The following is a 22,115-nucleotide window of genomic DNA, read 5'->3' as shown; positions in this document are numbered from 1 at the left end:
TGGGCAGAAGACCTAAATAGGTATTTCTCCAAAGAAGATATACAGATGGCCAAGAGACACATGAAAAGATGCCCAACGTTGCAAATTATTAGAGAAATGCAAATCAAAACTACAATGAAGTATCACCTCACACTGGTCAGAATGGCCATCATTAAGAAGTCTGCAAATAATAGTTGCTGGAGAGGGTGTGGAGAAAAAGAAACCCTCCTGCACTGTTGGTGGGAATGTATGTTAGTGCAGCCACTATGGAGAACAGTATGGAGGTTTCTTAAAAAACTAAAAATAGAGTTACCACATGATCCAGCAATCCCACTCCAGGGCATATATCCAGACAAAACTATAATTCAAAAAGATACATGCACCCCAGTGTTCATAGCAGCACCATTTACAATAGCCAAGACAACCTAGATGTCCACCGACAGATAAATGGATAAAGAAGTTGTGGCACATATATACAATGGAATACTACTCAGCCATAAAAAGAATGAAATAATGCCATTTATAGCAACATGGATGAACCTGGAGATTATCATACTAAGTGAAGTAAGCCAGACAGAGAAAGACAAATATATGATATCACTTATATATGGAATCTAAAAAAAGTGACACAAATGAACTAATTTACAAAACAGAAACAGACCATAGACATAGAAAACAAGTTTATGGTTACCAAAGTGGAAAGGGGTCGGGGAGGGATAAATTAGGAGTATGGGATTAACAGATACACACTACTATATATAAAATAAATAAGCAACAAGGATTTACTGTAGAGCACAGGGGACTATATTCAATATCTTTTAATAACCTATAATGGAAAAGAATCTGAAAAAGAATACATTAGCTACCTGTCTATCTGTCTATCGGTCTATCTATCTACCTATCTGAATCACTTTGCTGTATACTCAAAACTAACACAATATTGTAAACCAACTATACTTCAATAATAAATCAATTATATAACCCACACATCAACAGGCTAAAGAAGAAAAAAAAATCACACGATGATATTGATAGATGCAAACAAAACATTTGACAAAATCCAACACCCATTTACGATAAAAACTCTCAGTGAACTAGGAATAGAAGGGAACTTTTTCAACTTGATAAAGAACATTGACCAAAAACCTACAGTTAATAGCATACTTGGTGGTGAGGAACTAGACATTTTCCAGCTAAGATCAGGAACAGGTAAGGATGACCCCTCTCACCACCTACTCAACATCACACTGGAAGTCTCAGCTAATGTAATGAGACAAAAAAGGGAAATAAGAAGTATACAGATTGGGAAGGAAGAAATAAAACCATTGTTGTTTGCAAATGACATGATTTTCCATGTAGAAAATCCCAAAGAATCAATTAAAAAATTCCTAGAAATAATAAGTGTCTATAGCAAGGTTGCAGGATACAAGATTAACATTCATAAGTTAACTGCTTTCTTATATACCAGCAATGAGCAATAGGATTTTGAAATTAAAAACACAAAACCATTTATATTGGCAACAAAAAATGAAATAATGCAGCATAAATCTAATAAAATATATACAAGATCTATATGAGGAAAACTACAAAATGCTGATGAAAGAAATCAAACAGGATCTAAATAAATGAAGAGATATTCCATGTATATTGGAAGACTCAATATTGCCATGCTATCAATTCTTCACTACTTGGTCTATAAACTCAATGCAATCCCAATCAAAATCCCATCAGGTTATTTTGTGGATAATGACACACCACCAATTATAAAGTTTATAAGGAGAGGCAGAAACGTCAGAGGACTGGCTGCCTGACTTCAATACTCACTACCAAGCTAGTTATCAACACGGCACAGTGTTGGTGAAAGAACAGACGAACAGATCAATGGAACAGAACAGAGAGCCCAGAAATAGACCCACACAAATATAGTCATTGATCTCTGACAAAGGAGAACGGGAAATTCAATGGAGAAAGAATAGGCTTTTTTTTTTTTTTAAACAAATGGTGCTGGGGGACTTCCCTGGCGGTCCAGTGGTTAAGACTCCATGCTTCCAATGCAGGGGGTGAGGGTTCGATCCCTGGTCAGGGAACCAAGATCCTGCATGCCGCATGGCGTGGCCAAACCACCCCCCCCCAAAACAAGAAAACAAATGGTGCTGGAATAACTAGATATTCACATGCAAAAAGAAAAAAAGAATCTGGATACAGACCTTACACCTTTCACAAACATTAACTCAAAATAGATTGTAAATGTTCAATGCAAAACTACAAAACTCCTAGAAGATAAGAGAACATAGGAGGTAATCTAGGCGACCTTGGGTTAGACAATGAGTTTTTACCAGAAACACCACCCATGAACGAAACAGCTGACAGGGTGGACTTACTTACAATTAGAGACTTATTCGTAATTCCCCAAACTCGGAAGCATCCAAGATGTCCTTCAGTAGGTTGATGGAGAAACAAACCACAGGCCATCCAGACAATGGAATATTATTCAGTGATAAAAAGAAATGAGCTACCAAGCCGTGAGAAGACTTGCAGGAAACGTAAATGCATATTCTTAAGTGAAAGTAGTCAGTATGAAAAAGATACACCCCGTACGATTACTATTAGATGACGTTTTGGCAAAGGCAGAACTACGGAGACAGTGTCAAGATCAGGGCTTGTTAGGGCTTTACGTTTGGGAGGAGGGATGACCAGGTAGAGCACAGAGGGTTTTCAGGGCAGTGAAATTACTCTGCGATACTGTAATTGTGGACACATGACATTGTACATTTCACAAACCTACAAAATGTACAACGCCAAGGGTGAGCCCTAATGTAAACCGTGGACTGTAGTTAATAATTATACTTAATAATCTGTAATAATAATAATGGAACCATACTGGCTCATGTACCACATTAATGCAAGATTTGATAAGAGGGGAAACTGGGGGGGTTGATATATGGGAACTCTGTATTTTCTGCTCAACTTTTCTCTACACTTAAAACTGCTCAAAATAATAAAGTCTATGAATTGAAAACGAACAAAACAGAACCTCCCAAGCGACAACACGTGTTTATCTTAGATTGCTTGGCTCAGAAATCTGAACTAGATTCCAGTGGGCGAAAGTCCAGACAACAGCAGGGCTGGGTCCCCCCGGGGCGGAGGGCAGGGGGCTCCTCGGGGAACCGGCTTCTCGCCTTCTCCAGCTCTAAGGCCCCCCTGCGTGGGCTGGGCCTCCTCCGTCTTCACAGCCGCGGTAAGTCCTTCTAACTAGGCTGTCTTCTCCTGTCCCCTGAGGATGCCGGCGGCTGCACTGGGCACAGGGGGTCCTGCACCGTGCGCGGCCTGGGGCCCAGGATGGTGCTGGCTGTGCAGAAGCCCCCTTCCTTCCATCAGACCCAGCCTGAGCAGGTGGAAACGCCCCAGGGTGACTCATCGTCCCGCCACAGAACGAAACCACGACTTAGAACACGCATGTCACAGGCAGCGCGAGGTGCAGATGGGTCAGAACCCCGGGGTCTGGATCTCAAGTCCAGTTCAGCCCCTCCCCAGCTCTGCCTGAGTGACCTCCACCATGCCTGGCCAGGAAAGCAGTGGGAAGACCACGGGCCCTGGTGCAAGAATTCATTTTTCAAAGTATTTAGGGATCAGCCAGCACTGCGAAGCACATATGCACAGACATATACTCAACGTGTGTGTGTGCACGTGTATGTACATACATAGGATTAAAACATAATTAATACAGTTGGTCTTTTCAGTGGCCGAAGAAGGTGACTAGAATAGAAATATCTCACCTTGGCCAAGCTTGATTCTCAGAACCCTATAGAATTTACATATTAGTACCACAGTGTTTGGAAACTAAGAAAGGTAAAGCTCAAAGATTCACCATAACTAACTTAAATCCACAGTAAATAGCAAAAGGAGAAATGAAAATTTTTATCTGACTCCACACCCTCCAGAAACACTAAAGCTGCCAGGAGACCTGGGCCCAAACCATCTTGAGGTCATTTCCTAGCTGATCAAGTAACTTGATTCTGAGACTCAATTTCTTTATTGGAAAACTGGATCGTCACAATAGCTTTGCCGTGAGCTCCAATGTGATGTAATTGTCCGCTAGCTCTATTCCACATACCTTACGTCCACACCACCCAGACATGTAGTATGTATTTGCTTTTTCCCTTTATAATGTGCATTTAAAAGTCCGTTTTTCACTTCGACTTGGTCTGCCACAGCCAGAGATTAGACAGTTTGAAGACAAAGCAAACAAAACCCCACAATAGCTAATAGGCTCCGTCCCGGTAAACGAGGATGGAGCAGACAGATCTCATTACGCCCGGAATGCAATTTGGGTGCAGCAGCCAGTCCAGCTGGGGCAGGGCAGCAACAAACTCGATTTTGTGCCTGAGTCCCGTGGACAAGTCACCCAACCGGGGAAGGGAACGCTCAGTGTTCTGGACGGATCTGTGGGCGGCTCCCAGTCAGCACTGTCTGACACACACCAGACTCTGTAATCGAGCGGGGCCATCAGTTTTAATCACTCCTAAATGTTTCTACTGATGTCATTGCAACAAAACAGTCTGCAGATCTGCCTTGAGTGGAATTCAGTTAGGGAGTCGCTGTGACCCCGGGCGTTCCTTCTGGCAATTTCCCAGTTGTGACGCCCACGCCCCTGGAAGCTTACTTGGGGCAAAGCCCCCTAATTCCCCACCCATATTCCATCACTACCCGGGGCTGTATTACAACGTGAGGCCTTGTTTTTGAAAAAGAAACACGGATTTGTGGCTCTGATGCAACGAGTACGTGGGTACCGACTTCTCGCGTTTTCATGGAACCAACAATCCAAGCGTGACAGCAAAGAGGGGCTTGCAAAGGCCACCTCCCGTCTCGACGAGGACAGTCATGTCCAGAGACGGTGCATCCCTTCTTCTAGCAGGCGCGGCTGCCTCGGGATGGAGGGTCCCCCACCAGGACGTTTACGCAGAGAAGCGCTCCTTAGTACTTTGCTAAGAGGAGCGACTCTTTTCCTTTCCTGGAGGTGGCCCAGGCAGTGCTGTCACTCATGTACACGGTGGGGAGAAACGCAGTGGGGACGGGTGTGGAAGTAGGGGGGAAAGGGGGCGTGTGCACCGGGGGTAGGGGACGGGGTGTGGGCCCCTCTACTGTGGCCTCTGCGCTCACCCTGCAGGTCCTGTCTTTCTCCCATCGCTGCAGGTCTGACTGCTCCAAATAGGCCCCAGGATGCCGCAGATGTCCGGCTTCTCCCTGGTCAGGGGGCGGGGGCTTTGGGGGCTGATGTGGTCCTGAGGGTGGAGGCCTCACAAATGGGATCAAAGCCCTGATAAAAGGGACCCCCGAGAGCCCCCAGCCCTTCCCCCATGTGAGGACACAGCACGAAGACGCCGTCTGTGAACCAGGAAAGGCCTCAGCAGACACCAACTCTGCGAGCACCTTGACCTTGGACGTCCAGCCTCCAGAACTGGGAGAAACGAATGTCAGTCGTCTAAGGCGCCCGGCCGACGCTGTCCTGCTGTGGAAGCCCAGACGACCGAGACTGCCGCCCCCCTTCCTCCACGTGGCTGCCAGAATCCACCCCCAGGCCCCAAGCACGGTTCTTCCAGAGACAAAACCAGACACAACTTACACGGCACCGGCACCTTCCGTGCGCAGGAAGCCTATCCAAGCTGCTGGTTGGTCCAGCCTCAAGCGGCCGCCTTGGCCGCCACCCGCTCAGCCCGGCCTCACCTGCGCGGCACTGGGAGGGGGAGTGCAGAGCGCTGGTGCTGGGGCCCCGCGGGTGCCGTGGGCGTGCGGGCCCGTGGAGACGTTTTCTGGTGGTGCCGGCCCTTACCCTCGCCCTAATGAAGCCAGAAATCTGGACGATGAAGGAAAAGCTTCCCTTCCGTTTGCTGTTTGTTTGTTTACTTGGTTTAAAGAACATCACGTGGGTCCCACAAAATACATGCAAGGGGCCCTCTGGGGGCTCGCAGCGGCCGCTGTCACTTCCAGACGCGCGTCTGTCCTGTGCTCAGGGTGAAACACACGACACCGACCCCTGCAGCACGTGCCCTTCAGCTCTCACATGACGTGCACCCCCCTCCGGGGCCTTGGGGGCTTCCTTCACAGCGCCCCCGGCAATCGCGGCTGCCGCTGCTCCGCACGCCGGGCGTGGCGGCTTCCCCACGCCCGCAGCCGCTCCCCCTGGCTCCGGCACGTGCGTGTGCGCGAACGTGATCCTGAGTCTGTGTGCGTGTGTGCACAGCCTGCATGTACACACATACCGTGCATGTATGCGCACGTGGTCGTGTGTGCTTGTCTGTGCATGTATGTGTGTGCACAGACACGTGCATGTATGCATGCATGCACGTGCACACGTGTCTCTGCACGCGCGTGTGCATGTACATATGTATGTGTGTGCACATATGTGCGCACGTGAGTGTGTGTGCGTGCACTGCCCGCCATGCTTGTCTCTCTCTGGGGAAGGGACAGAGACCTGGTCTCTCCCTTTCCTCCCTGGTGGCCACCCGTGCAAGTCTCTCATGCTGGGACCTTCTTCGTATGAAATGGAAGGATGACACCTGAGCCGGGCAGACTTTCACGCCCAAAGTGGGTTCAGCCACCATCCGTACACACAATAATCCTCTACGGCTTCTGCCCTAGGTGTCCAGCTAGATGCCCTCGTCCCACCCCGATGTGTCACCGTCCCCACGTGATCCAGACTCTGTGTCATCCGTGCGTGGTCCTCGCCCCTGTCCCTCCTCGGGCCCTCACCCAGCTCTTCTCCATCACCTGATTCCCAGGCTGCAGCGCCAGTGCCCACATCCGGGGTGCTGCACCTTCTCCCACCCCCATTATCATGAGACGAGAGCCACACCAGCCACGGGGTGGCGGTGGGGATGGGGGGAAAGACAAATAAACCAGTCCTACAAGTGAAGTGCTTTAAGCAGAGCCTGGAACTCCAGACCGGCCCGTTCAGTGTAAACCCAGGGGCCACCCAGTTTCCCCAGACCCACACGTCTACCATTTACTCAGACATGAGCGCTCCTGTCCTGAAGCCCTGTTGCATCCTCCTACCCAGCATAAACTGTTTTCACTCTTCTCTTGATACAGTTGCAACCACACTAAATTTTATAACATTTCATTTCATCGAGTTTTAAAAATGGAGTTTCAAATGCACTTGCAGATTCTGTGCGATGAGTAACAGAAAGCAGAAAACAGGGCTTCCCTGGTGGCGCAGTGGTTAAGAATCCGCCTGCCAATGAAGGGGACACGGGTTCGAGCCCTGGTCCAGGAAGATCCCTCATGCCGTGGAGCAACTAAGCCTGTGCGCCACAACTACTGAGCCTGCGCTCTAGAGCCCGTGAGCCACAACTACTGAGCCCGAATGCCATAACAACTGAAGTCCGTGAACCTAGAGCCCATGCTCCGCAACAAGAGAAGCCTGTGCACCACAACGAAGAGTAGCCCCCGCTCGCCACAACTAGAGAAAGCCCGTGCAGCAACGAAGACCCAACGCAGCCAAATATAAATAAGTAAATTCATATACATAAAAAAAGCAGAAAACACGTACATGAAATTTAAAAATCCCTGGGCTGCTCGGAATTAACCTCACTTTGTAGGATGTATGTGGCCTTCTGGGAAGATTGGTGTAAGCAAAAAAATGAGGGTTGAATTTAAAATCGGGCAGGGAGAGGACATCTTGTACTGGACAGAGAATCTTATTTCTGACTAATTATGGACACTTGTGTCCCCTCCGATTCCACTTCCTCCCCGCTCACTGTCTAATTCGGCACCAGCCCCACGTCTCCCGCTGCCCGCTCAGCAATGCCCACAGGATGCCTGCGTAGCCCTTCTCTGCAGGGAGAGAAACGTGCTTGGTGAAAGCAAATCTAACCCCGTGCATGGCCTAAAAGAACCAAAGAATTTGAGAGAATATGTAGAGTTATTTGCATCTTTTGGTTCAACATCTAAACAGCATTTTGTACACAGCGGGGTTTCAATAAACACTTGACTGGGATGCTAGCTGGCTGGCTGGACCTCTGAGCTCTGCAGAGTTAGATGCTGTGCTGTTTATCACGATGCGAGCATGGGAGGGTACTGGGAGACGGGGACCCTGACCTCTCGGCATGGGTTCTGTAACTTCCCCTGGTTCTACGATTATTTACTAAAGAGTGTGCCTTCTAGTTTTGAGGACTGGAGTGTAACTAGGAGCTTTTGCTGAGGAAGGCGGTAGCTCCCAGGCCTTGCTGCAGATGAGGTTGGGAAGTCTTGCCACCATTTTTGGGTTCAGGAACTCTGTCTCGTCAGTCTCCAGCCTGTACCTGTGTCTTGGAGGTGGGTGTACACTGGGTTACGAGAGGCTGGTGCGTACACAGATGGCTGGTGTTGGTGACAGCTAATGTCCCTGTGACAATACAATGCCTTTCTTCCTCTCTCCCTCCTCCTATTGCTGTTGGGCTGGAGGACACAGGGATTGCATCTTTGTAATAACTCTGCACAGGCTGGGGCCTGGGGCCATGTGGACGCTCCTGTCCCTTCCTCTACGCCGCCCCTGAGATGCCAATGTGTACAGTTAGAACAGCACAGCTGCATGCTCACCTCCCAGGCCAAAGCCAGGGTCACTGGGAAGCCAGATTAGAAACTTGGATGTCAGCCCTTCTTTAGAAAATGTTAGTAACATACACACAATTTGTCTAATGAGTCTTCAGATGAATGAGTAAAAGATACTAGAGCTTCCTGGTCTCCCCTTCACGGCCATGGCAGTGAGCTAGTGGGCATGGGTATTTGCAATCAGCTGGTGTGCAGAATTTGCAGCAAGGAGATTGCTTGACAAAACCGATCGCTATGTCGTTTGTTTTTAATTATTAATAACTTTGAATGTGGGTGCTTTGTTGTTTGGTTTGCTGTGAGTTTTGGCTTCACTTAAGAGTATGTGGTGAGGCACGTGGGGGAACCCGAGGGTTTGGGGCTGTAATTTTCTAAAACTAGACGCTAAAGTATCAACGCATTACGGCTCAAGGAAGAATTCCCATACACCCATGGATAGAGCAAATTGCCTTTAACCTCCATCCCTAACCTCTGGTAAGTTGATGACAATTTGCAGGAATAGTGATGTTCTGTTTAGGAAACTGTGTGAAATAAACAACTTTGATTATATTGTCAGGGTAAGTATAATACAATTCCTGGGTTATTTTTAGTCTATAGGGCGTTGTTACAGTTAAATTTTGTGTGTATTAGGTCATATTCCTGTCCTAAAATGTAACTAAGTGTCTACTTTCTGCGACTTGCATATGGAGTTCCACTGCAGTCTCTCCACCCAGGGCTCTCCCGCTGCAGCGTGGGAGCTGCGGGGTGCGGGTGAGTGGCCCCCAGCCTTCACCCTGCCGCCTGGGTGACACAGAGCAGGGGCAAGGGGCACTGATGCAAGGAGCCTTCTGCAACATTGTTAGTTACAAGTTTAACGTTAGTTACAGCTAGCATTTATTTGAATCAAATCTGTGATTTGGGAGAGCTAAACCTGACACAACATATGTACGCTCTTTATTCCATTTTGATAAGACGAAGCATAATGTTATTCTTTTAAATTACTAAACAGACTTTGGGGTTCAAATTTGTCCATGTGGCACACTGTCATAGGCTATACAGCCGTCATCCCAAGGAAGACCCTCACCTGTGAAAACACTTTTCAGCTCCATTTTGTGGTGAAAATGGGGATGCTTGTGTATAACAAAGGTTTTCTGCTGAATTAAGTCATGGTCTGGAGAGCAGTTTCTGGTCGAGAAGCTGGAGCACATACAGACACGCATCCAATTCCTGAATCCAACCGGTGAAGCAGATAAACACATGCGCTCACATACACCTGTTGTTCTATGTTTATTCCGGGTGCCACTCATTATCAGCCCCATAACAATTCAATTCCAGGTGCCAAATACAACAAACTAGATACACTGGACCGGACACAGGATATTTTGGTTTCTTGGGGAAGGAAGACGTTCCCTGGTTTAGCTCAGAGCCAGAGTGGCTGCTGATTCATCAGGGACCCGGTTCAATCGCTGACCTCTGTGGGCTTCAGGCCCCGCACAGGTGCACTGAGGATGCTGTGGGGTTCAACTCACTGGGCTGGGTGCCCAGCGGGAGCAGGGAGCGCCGCAGGGGTCCTCGGAGACACCCAAGTCCCCTTCCCACTCCCCTCCCACTTGGTCCCCTGCATTGCCAAGGGCCATCTCACTCTTGATGCCAACCATAAACATGGAATATTGGTAAAATTTCTCAAAAGCCCAGGGCATCTGCTACCTTTCATTTTTCACAAACTACAGAGTTCCTCTAGAAGCCCAGCACTGGGTCAGATAATTCTGCTCCCTTCCCTGCCAGCTGACCGTTCATTTCCTATATCCCGGATGCCAGACTTCACAGGCTCGAACACCCGAAAAGATCAGCACGCCGCCCCGTTTCTACCTAATGCTGCATCCACTCGACAAGACAAGCGCATCTCCGGATGGCTTCTGACTCACGTTTGAATGCACGTGTGCCTGTGAGTCTCCTGCGGTTGGAGCGGCGAACCCTTACAGGCACACGAATCTTCAGAATCAAAGCGCAGTCTTGGAATCCGTGTTTTCAGCTTTTGCAACCAGCATACAAATTTAGTAGCCATGGACATCGTGTTCTAGACTAACCCTGAGGAAACCAGACGTCCGGGAGCTGGCGCCCATCTTCCCGGATACGATCTCCGCCTACGCATCCCTCACTCTTTCAGGCTTGGATTAGTGAAGGCGGGCGGGTGACAGCACAGTGGTCATGACGATCACAAGGTGACAGTAAAGATGATGAAAGCTAACGTGCACCAAATGCTAATAAGGCTTGCTAAGGTCTTATTCTTTTGGGTTTAATCCTCCTAATAATGCCGGGAGGTAGGAAAGTCCCCTTAAGGCTTCCCCTTTATTTGTAATAAACAGGGAATCAAAGGCACAGTAAAATCAGGTGGAGGTGAGGTTCCCAGGTGCTGGATCAGGCGGACGCGAGGGCTTCGGGGCTGCCTCGGTGCTTCTGTCCAAACCACACGGCGGGATCCCTCTCATCTCCCGCCCGGTTCTACAGGGCGCAACTCTGCCAGCAGCTTCCCGCCCACGCCCATCGTGCCCCACACACGAGATGCCTTGTGCATTGGCACCTAGTCCCCCCCCACACACACACCCGAGGTTTCCTTCAGCGATACTTGCCCTACTATGTGTGATGTGCTTTGATATTTTCTACTCTATACATTCCATACTTTCCTGTTCTTTTTTTATTTAAAAAATTGCTGGTCGCGACCCAGTAACTTGAATTCACGACCCACTGAATGGGCTGCAGCCCACGGTTTTACAATCAGTGTCATGGAACTAGAAACAGGAGAGATAGGAAACGAAATGAAAATTACATGCTGACTCAGCAAACGGCCCATTCAACAGACGGTCTCTTCTCTGAGTAGATGGCTCATCCGTCACCCTCCTCCCTTCCTGTCGGGATCTGCCTCCACCCAAGACCACGTCACCCAGCGCAAAGGCCATTGCTTACTTGTCATAGAAGCTGACGGCTTGAGGCGCTATTGCAGCAGAAGTGTCATTTCAGGAGGAATGGCTTTGAAAGGCGAAAAGAAGACTTCCCGTGTTACTCAAATTTGCATGGGTGTGCGTGTGTATACAAAGACAAATGCATGTGTGGAAATACTTGCTTCCTTTAAGATAGACGGATTTCTGCAGGAATGGACCAGAGAGTGGGTGTGTTGCAGACGTAAGAGCATCTGGGCAGAATCAGGAGGTGGGGCTGAGGGGATGCCCCCTGAGTCTGGCTGGGTCTCCAGCAGAAAGAAGCACGTGGAAGCTAGGGTCTCCTTATGCTCAGCCACTAGACAAGCCCAGCGTCCTCACCGGGTCCCTGGCACCTTTTCTGACCTCACATCACTGCACCCTTGTGACATCTACACACTGTCCGCTAGACCCAAGTCCAACCTCCACTGAGTTATCAAGCTCTGAGCCCAGTGTGATTCTATTTTGCCATAATCCCATATTGAAATGCTGATTTTATCAACAGGTACAAAAAACATAAAAAGATGCTCAAGACAATTAATCACCGGGAAAATGCAAATTAAAACCGCAATGAGATATCATCCCACACCTGTCAGAACGGCCGTCATCAAAAAGACTAGAAATAAGTGTTGGTGAGGGTGTGGAGAAAAGGGAACCCTTGTGCACTGCTGGTGGGAATGTAAATTGGTGCAGCCGCTATGGAGAACAGTATGGAGGTTCCTTAAAAAACTAAAAATAGAGCTACCATATGATCCAGCAATTCTACTCCTGGGTATGTATCCAAAGGAAATGAAAACACTAATTTGAAAAGACACATGCACCCCAGTGTTCACTGCGGCACTATTTACAATAGCCAGGACATGGAAGCAACGTAAGTGTCCATCGACAGAAGAATGGATAAAGAAGATGTAGTATGTATGTGTGTGTGTGTGTGTATATATATATATATATATATACACACACACACACACAATGGAATATTACTCAGCCATAAAAAAGAATGAAATCTTACCATCTATGACAACATGAATGGACCTAAAGGATATCGTGCTAAGTAAAAATAAGTCAGACAGAGAAAGACTGTTACTAAATGATCTCACATATGTGGAATCTAAAAAATAAAACAAATGAACAAATATAACAAAACAGAAACAGAGTTATAGATACAGAGAACTAACAGGTGGTTGTCAGAGGGGAGGGGAGAGGGGAGGAGAGAAATAGGTGCAGGAGATTAAAAGGGACAGACTGCCAGTTACAAGATAAATGAGTCATGGGGGTGACACCTACAGTGTGGCGAACACGGTCGATAATAATGTCGTATCTTTGCGTGGTGAGAGGGGGTCAAAAGGTACAAACTCCCAGTTACAAGATGACTAAGAACTAGGGATATGATGCACAACGTGATAAACAGAAGCAACACTGCTGTGTGTTATACAGGAACGTTGTTAACAGTAAATCCTAAAAGTTCTCATCACAAGGAAAAATACTTGTTCTATTTCTTCTCTTTTGTATCTATATGGGATGATGCATGTTCACTAAACTTATTGGGCTCATCACTTCACGATGTATGTAGGTCACATCATTATGCTGTACACCTCAACATACAGAGTGGTGTGTGTTAATTATATCTCAATTAACTGGAAGGAAATAAACTTGATGTACAATTTGCAAAAAAAAAGGCTTATTTTACTCAGAATGAATTCATCTAGTTACTTTTTGATTAGTATTGATACTTTGTGGTTTAAAAAAAAAAGATTTCAAAGCCAAAATGTAATCTTGGGAGTTGTCTCTCTTTGTTTTCTGCATTATTTTTTACTGAAATTCCCCAATTTTCGTGCTGTTCAGGGGAGGGTCTGGAAGCACAGTTCTCTGTGAGGGTTGCTCTGTCCAAGGGCATGTGTGGCCGTGTTTGCCTGGGGTTTGGGGGACGCTCAGAGCAGCCTCCTGGATGGAAAACAGCCTCCAGGTTTGCAGGACTGGGGCTGAGAAACCCCGGTCCGGAGCTGACTGAATGGGATACAGCTGGTGGGCTTCACCGTGAGAGTCCCTCTCCCACCCTCTCCTGAGCTTCTCCTCCCTCCGAGGCCTGTCTGTCCCCTCCCTGTGGGCCTGGTGATTCCGCTGGTTGGACCACTGATGCATCCCCGGTAGCCCTGGGTCAGGCTCACAGCCCCGCACATTCCATATGAGCCTTCTCTCCATCTGCAGAAGCCGGAGGGTGGGACAGTGTCTAACTCCTGATCATGAAGTATTTACACACCGGGCACCTTGTCTGGTCCCGCTGCTCCAGACCCGCGGTCACCCTGTGACCTTTCAGAAGTCCTGGTAGGAGGGGCCTTGGTACAGCCACCCATCACCCCACACCTTCCAGGAGGAGCCCTGCCCAGGCCAGCATCTGGGTCCATCACTAGAGCACTTTTTTTTTTTTTTTTGCGGTACACGGGCCTCTCACCGTTGTGGCCTCTCCCGTTGAGGAGCACAGGCTCCGGACGCGCAGGCTCAGCGGCCATGGCTCACGGGCCTAGCCGCTCTGCGGCATGTGGGATCTTCCCGGACCGGGGCATGAACCCACGTCCCCTGCATCGGCAGGCAGACTCTCAACCACTGCTCCACCAAACCCATAGAGCATGGTTTTTCAGAATGCATCCTTAAGGTCCCGAGTTCACACGCTGCCCTGATGGACGCGCTGAATAGAGTTCAGGGGCGACCCCATGCCCACGCGGCCCTCCCTGCCCGCCCCCAGCCCCCTGGAAAGGTGCGGGTCCTGACGCATGGCCCCCTCGGTGCTCAGGTGTTTGGCAGCAGGAATGGCCTTACAGCTCCTCTGTGTCTGGAAACCTGCTCATCCCTGGGACCCCAACTGAAGCCGCCCTGCTCACCAGGCTCTCTAGGTCCCTAGTCTGCAGCAATTTGATTTTGGTCACAGTATAGAGAGTACTGTCAGTGCCTCTCTAACTGCACTGAATTCCTTTTCTCTTATACATACAGCGGTGACGCACTTGGCTTCTTCTAACTCCTCAGCGTGTGGAGGCTGCTGGGTCAGGGAGCTAGTTGGTCATGCACGTGGGCACATCCTTCAGGGCAGAAAACGCTTGTTTGAGTGAAATCTGCTATAGACTGAATGTCTGTGTTCCCCCAAAATTCATGTGTTGACTCCCAACCGCCAAAGTAATGGTGTCAGGGGGGCCTTTGGGAGGTGAGAGGTTATGAGGGTGGGGCCCCCAGGATGGGATTAGTGTCCTTCTAACAGAGACCCCACAGGGTCCCCAGCCCTTCCTCCCCGTGAGGACACAGGGAGAAGACGCCGCCTGTAAGCCAGGAAGAGGGTCCTCAGCAGACGCTGAATCTGCCAGCACCCTGATCTTGGACCTCCAGCCTCCAGAACTGGGAGAAGTAAATGTCTGCTGTTTATAAGCCCCCAGTCTGTGGCAGTTTTTTTCTTTCACCGTAGTCCAAATGTAGTAAGACAAAGCCACACATGCACTGATGGAGGCGTGAATGCATCAAATAAAGATTTGCTGTGTGAGGAGGGGAACCAACACGGGAGAAGGTACCGTAATTCATTCGGCAGCAGCCAGGCTTGGAAACCATGCAAGGTAAACACTGATATTTAGCATAAAAGCTAGGCAGTGCACTCCAGAAATCTAGATGAAAAATCCCAATCTCCTAAGTTCTATAGACACGTGTTAGTAGCTTTAAAACTGATTTTGATTTGTTTGTACAAAGTTTTAACATTAAATTGTCAAATAAATACATCTTTTGGACTGTCCCCTTGATTAGCTGGCATGTGACCTTCCCTCCTCTGCAGCACGTGACGGGGACTCGACGTCACACGCTGGGAGGAGCGTTCCCTGAGGGGTGTCGGGATCCCCAAGGGGCAGGTGGGTAGGAGGGGTCTGCACGTCCTGAGGGGTCTCCGCTGTGGAGGAGGGAGGATGGAGGGACGCAGTAAATAGATACATTGTTACTGTCCAGAGAGAACCTTGGCAAGGCACCATGTCCACTATGTCTAGAAACTTCTAGAAATTTCCCTGAAGGAAATAAGTGTGGACGCCCCTCGAGTTACAGAGTTACACATCTATATGTACATGTAGGGGTGTTAATAAAAGGACACAAAAATAAATGTCTAAAAGGGGAGTTCTTTTAAAATGAGTTACGTCATATAATTACTTTGAGACATTCATGCAGTTAGATGGTGTGCAGACGTCAAACGCCATCTAACATCCTTTATATAAAAATATTTTCACAACATGTGCCTGTCCTGAAGAAGGCTTTAAGTATTGGCAGGTATTATTTTATATTCAGGTATTTTTAAAATTACATAGTGTGCCCGTTTTCTCCGTGCTGTCTCATATAATATCTGCCTAATATTCTTTAATTGATCATTTCATTTTGTCTGCCTTTTCTCGTTTCAGTTTGCAATTGACTTGCCAGTGCAAAATTTGGTTCAACAGAACCGTCCTCATAAATGCTTATAAATTACCAACTCTTTACAACTGACTTAAATTTAACATTCGCGGGAATGAAGAAAACCCATTATTAACGATCACATCTCCTATAAATGAGCCAATGTCACAAAAATTACTGGTAGGGCAATTTAATTTCAGTGTGTCTGAGGGCCTTCTCTCAAAATGTTTCTCCTAGAAAAAGTGGGTTTTCTCTTCCATTGTAGTCATTTTGAATGTGCTGTATTAATCCACTTTTATCACTGACTTTAATTTCATAGAAACCTTCTTTATCTTCCTCTGTTCCATGGCCATTTTCCTCATCATAAAATTACTTTTCATACATTACACCCTGAGCTTCAGAGAATGTCTGTGCCCTAAAATGGAATTGTTAATGGCAAGGGCCTGGGGTGTGGTACTCACTTCTAAAAAGATGACTTTACTCATTTGTCTTGTCTGTCACTAAAGAAGATTTTAGGGTTTTCAGTAAATGTCACTCACCTTTCCTTGGAGTTTTTAGATACTGAGGCCAATTGGAAAAAAAAAAAAAAAGATTGGTATTTTGAACGGGACCAGAGGCAAAGGCTCCTGCCTTGTTTTGTGCCTTTAGCCTCTACCAGGCTGCAAAACGTCCCTCAGTGCTCTGTGAATGACAATGACTCATTTCACTGCAAGAGCATTAACATCACTATAAAGCATTTTAAATTTTAATGTGGGACGGTAGAATCAGAGACTCGGAGGAGATGTTAAAAACCTGTCCAGTCTCACCCTCTCGATTCAGAGATAAGGAAACTGGAAAACCCAGTTTGGAAAATAAAACGTCTAAAGTTATGGTGCTTGCTCCCAACTAGTTATTGTAATAACACTGGGGACATAACTGATTCCTTCTCTCCTTCTCTCCGCCCTTCCTCCCCCACCCTCCTTCCTTCCTTCCTTTTCTTTTTTTTAAAGCTTCCTATAAATTATCCTTTCACACACTTTACATCAGCATCCCTGACCCGAGGTGCGAGTTAGAATCACGTAGGGAACTTTTCTAGACAATAAGCCCACCAGGGACCAGTATTTAAATGCCCCCCAGGTGACAGGGACCCACGACAGGCAGGTTGACCCTCATGTTTCAGCGAAGGGGCTGCTCAAGACCTCTGGATCCCAGTGCGAACGCGCCTGGCGGGGGCGCCTCGGTGCTACGTCCACTGGCTGGTCCACTGGCTACTTGGCTTGCCCGACAGCTGACGCAGGTTTTCCCTTCCCATCAGAACCCACCGCCGCCCACTCACCACCACAAGTGGGAAACTGGGCAACATTTCGAGAACTCTTTTGTAGCCAACGTCACCAAATCCTTCTGTCCGTTTCTTCCCAAGTCCTTTAAAATCTGACTGTTCTCATTATAACCACCAACCATCACCTCATGTCCACACTGTAGGAACGGCACTAAGTACTTTCTGTGCCTAAACATTATGGTGGCTTCTAAAAAAACTTTAAAATAGAATTACCATAGGACAAAGCATTTGCACCTCTAGGTGTCCCCCCAAGAATTAAGTCCAGGCCCTCGGTGCCCTCGGGCTGTACCAGCCCAGATGAGACAGCACCCCGAGTGCCACGTGCTGTCCAGAGGTGGACGGCAGCCTCTGAGTCAGCCTCAGGTTCCTGCTGCCACGGAGACGGAAACGTGGCCTCAGGATGCATAGGTCTTATGTTTTGGCAGGTCCCCCTCCCTCTAAAAGCCTGTCACAGAAAAGAACTGGTGCCGCAGACACAACTGTGATGCTGGAAAATCTTAGAGCCAGTACAAATGCAGGTGAGCTATTGTCAAAGCCTCACGAGACAGAAGTCAGATGAGTCATCCATGCATGCGGAAGCTTCGCAGAGTGAAACAAAAAATAACGCATGCTTATCGCAATGAGACAGCCAGTGTTCCTTCTAAATAAAGAGGGAAAATAATTTTATTGGCCTAGTTCCAAGTAGAGAAAGGCCTGGTTAGACTGGCGAGTTAGAAATAAAGTTCTAACTCAATCATAGTGGATAATATACTGTCATTCTTTTAGGACTATACCTGGTTTTGTAATTTTACGTTGAAAAGCAACCTTTTTCTGGTTCTAATTTCCTTTAAAAGAAAGCGCAGCTTCACACTAAAGGACTCCTGTGATTTGCAATATTATTCTCTGAGCCAGTCAAACGAGCAACAGAGTCACTGGCTAACGATCAGATATCAATGAAGAAAAACTCGAATTTAAATAGAAATCAAGCTTATGATCCACAAGACAGCCTCTCCGCGATGCGCGGAGAGCGGGGGCGGGGGTGGTGGGGGGCAGATCCACAAGACAGCCTCAAGCTTATGATCCACAAGACGGTCACAGCAGATGGCCGTCAGGAGCCGAGAAGGCAGCCGGAAGCCTTTGAGGCTGGCGAGTAACCGTGTTAGGTGCAGGGCCAGGAACCCAGAGCCACGGAGAGGGTGTCTCTTCTCAGGTACATTCCATGTGGATCTCATTCAGCCGTCTGAGGCTGAATTCATCCAGCACTCCCCATTTCTAAAGGAGCATCTGCCCCGTTTCATGTAAGCCCGACTCCCTGTCAAACGGTGATGGCCAATTCCAGCTCCAGCTTCACTGTGTCTGTGGCAGCAGACAGATAAAACTTCCACGTGATTTCTACGAGCGCCGGGGAAAAGAGAATGTGATAGTAACTCGGGGCTCCCTTGGAAGCAAGCATATAGTTGCACTCGGCACCCAAGCCACGTGGAGCTGGGCCTGCCTGGAGAAACCAGCTGTTGTATGTCAAGTAACAAGAGTTACCTGAGAAAAATGCAAACACAAAAGCTTTTCCCTCCCTTAGATTGACTTAGGGTTTCGTGACGAAGGAGGGAAGGGGAGATGCGTCATTCTCCATGTGCGGACAGGTCTCAATTATGTTAATGCAGCTTTGCTGATTAATAATATTAATTATGTAAATAACCGCCTTAATGATTAATCTGGGATGATCTGGAGCCAACTGTGTTCTCATCTAGATCTTCCATAATGTTTACAAACCGCTATTTAAAAAAAATTTCACTGCATCTTACTTAGTTCTCATTAGGACCCCCTAAAGTCGAATGTATACTTAAAACATTTTGCGGGGAGGGTCACCGGTGACGGACGTGCACGTCGCCCCCGCCCGGAACGCCCGTCTGCTCTGTGCCGCACTGGTGTGTACTCTACCTAGATCCTCCTTGGCCGGCCCCGGAAAGCTGATGCCCGGCTGGACCAGGTCCCCGCCCTCTTCCTCTGCAAAGAGAGAAACAAAGTCACTTTTCAGTATGTTGCTGGTGTGGCCCGCATAAGCACAACCATCCCCTACACGCCCCCGCGACGCTCAGGCACGAGCCACGCTTTCCGGCTTACGCCACTGCTCGGGGCTGGCGTTTGGGGCCGAAGCCCAGGAACCACCACCTTTTCTGACAACAGGCCTGCGGTCGCAGGTGCACGTTTGCCCCACGGAGACGCCGCCTTAGGTTGCCGTGCAAGGGATTCACGGCTGCTCTTTGGTCTCCTGCAGACTTTGTAGACTTTGTCTGCATGTGAACTGGATTCTGTAAACTCGGCCGCACGATTGTTTCCCGGCTGGTGAGTCCCCTGTGAGCCCTACATGGTCCTGAGCACGACTCCTCTGACGTCTGGAAAGTCTTGTACTACCTGAGGCCTCATCTGGCAAAATTCGAAGCCTGCAGTTACTGTTGTCATCTTAATACTTGTTAACCTTAGGTCAATTTTGTCCACATCTCATTTCCTTCTGTTGTGACAACAGGTCACCGGCATTGATTTTCGATTGCTGGGTCTGTGATTAGTGCAGAAGCAGACACGGCATTCTTAGAGGGACACGTCGTGCGGCTGTATAAGGTCTCGGGGGTCATCTCGCTCTGGCCCTCCCTACCCAGATGAGGCAACAAAGCCAAAGGGACAAAAGGCCTGGGCTCTGTGTCCAGCCGGCCCTGGGGAGCTGGACACAGACACAGCAGCGGCCTTCCGTCCTGGGCTCCACTCGGCGAACCAGGCGCCTTGGTCTGCCGGCCGCTCTGAGCCCCATGAGTGCTGCCTGGCAGCTTAGATCTGCTGATGCCCAGGGACTGTCTGCCCCGCGATGCGCGGAGAGCGGGGGCGGGGGTGGTGGGGGGCAGACAGCAGGTCTCCATACAGAGACAGGGAGTTTCAGATAAGCTTCATATATGTACCATCATTTAGGTGTGTGATCCGTAAATATCATTCTAAATATAATTACATAGTCAGACGTGCGTTCACGCAGGCTTCCAACATTCGCGAATAAGCTCTGGGCAAATATTCTAGGAGGACATCCATTCTAGCAATCCTAAATACAGTTACCATGTTATAGTCGCGGGGGGCTTCGTTTTAGGACATTGTGATCAGCCCACTGACATTTTCACCATCTTCAAGTCAGCAAATAGGCACCTTCCACTTTCAGCAAGTTTACAGGATGTTAAAGAGAGAAAGTAGGGTTATTTGTAGTGAGGTGGGTGGACCTAGAGTGTGTCATACAGAGTGAAGTAAGTCAGAAAGAGAAAAACAAATACCGTATGCTAACACATATATATGGAATCTAAAAAAATAAAATAAAAATGGTTCTGAAGAACCTAGGGGCAGGACAGGAATAAAGATGCAGACGTAGAGAATGGACTTGAGGACACGGGGACGGGGAAGGGGAAGCTGGGACAAGTGAGAGAGCGGCATGGACATATATACACTACCAAATGTAAAACAGATAGCTAGTGGGAAGCAGCTGCATAGCACAGGGAGATCAGCTCAGTGCTTTGTGACCACCTAGAGGGGTGGGATAGGGAGGGTGGGAGGGAGGGAGATGCAAGAGGGAGGGGATATGGGGATATATGTATATGTATAGCTGATTCACTTTGTTATACAGCAGAAACTAACACACCATTGTAAAGCAATTATACTCCGATAAAGATGGTAAAAAAAAAAAAAAAGAAAGAAAGGTAGGGGGTTTGGCCATGAAAGATGCTGTGGAGCTGTGGAATTTACCATGTCTCAGGTAAATTGTGGTGGAATTTCATCTTACGGGGTCTCCCAGGCACTGCTTTTAAGATATATACAATATACATGAATATACATGTATATATGTCTAATAAATGTCTGTCTGAATTGGGGTAAGTATTTTAGAGCTTATTCGAATGCATTCACATAATTCAGCTGCGCCCCGTTTTTCGTGGCTAAGAGTACTTCTTGCACGTTTGAAGTCTTGTTTTACTGCTAATAAGCCATCGATGACAAAGCTGGCTGGTCAGGTGACCACAGGGTAATATGAAACTCAAGATGCCGTGTTTCATTTGTTTAGAAGCATAATGCAATAGGATGCACAGTGCTAATTAAATACGGTTGCCACGGAGACTATGTTCACGTGGTCAGCGTTATTAACTTGAAGCCCGTCTGCGTTAGGTTGGGTAGAAGAGAATTAGGAGAATAAACCGAAACAGTGAACCTTCGATTTCGATCCCATTTGTTCTCTTTGAACACACACACACACAGAAACAAAGGGACGAGCTTTACCCGTATGAATCTGAACGAGCAGCTGACATCACACAGTGGAACCGCGAGCACGCGCTGAACTGACAAAGACGCCCAGCGGATGCAGACGAACAGACAGAGCCCAGCGCAGCGCAATCAACCGGCAGCTTCACAAAAGGGCGAGTCTCATTATCCCGAGAACGAGACTCCAAGGACGCCGCCTGAGGCGGTGCGGAGGCCAGCCCTGGATCGTGAGGGTGGACGCCACCAGCTGCATACTCCCCCTCCGCTTGTCCTTCCTCAGATCAGATAAAGTGAGGCCTCAGAGCGGCTACACTTAGGGAAAACCTTTCAGTCAAACACATGGAATGTGGGTTAAGGGCAAATGCATTAGACGTTTCTGTTTCTGGTTTTACCTCTTAGCCCCTTGAGCCTCGTTCAAAGCGTGTGTTGGTGTCATTAGTGGCCGCGATCCTGCCTTATCCAACCAGCTTTGTCTCTGCAGCTCACATTTTGTGTATCCGCCCGATACCTACTCACAGCCCAGAGCACTGATCCGGGCACCGTCCTGTTCACATGCACAGACGGGGTCTGCGGGCTGGTCACCCAACGTCCTGTGTCCGCAGCGGGACAAGAAC

General features: G+C 48.2%; 1 protein-coding gene across 1 annotated transcript in view; it reads right to left on the bottom strand.

The window, feature by feature from the left end:
• The window catches only part of DLGAP2 (DLG associated protein 2), a 724,732-nt gene that overhangs the window by 134,243 nt on the left and 568,374 nt on the right, over positions 1 to 22,115 (bottom strand). The window contains exon 5 of the mRNA XM_049704257.1: positions 19,162 to 19,227. Within this exon, the coding sequence (XP_049560214.1) occupies positions 19,162 to 19,227 (66 nt within the window). The remainder of the gene's footprint in view (positions 1 to 19,161; positions 19,228 to 22,115) is intronic.

The sequence above is a fragment of the Orcinus orca genome, chromosome 21 (assembly GCF_937001465.1).
Source record: "Orcinus orca chromosome 21, mOrcOrc1.1, whole genome shotgun sequence".
Classification (NCBI taxonomy): Eukaryota; Metazoa; Chordata; class Mammalia; order Artiodactyla; family Delphinidae; genus Orcinus; species Orcinus orca.
This window is presented reverse-complemented; position numbering and strand designations above follow the sequence as displayed.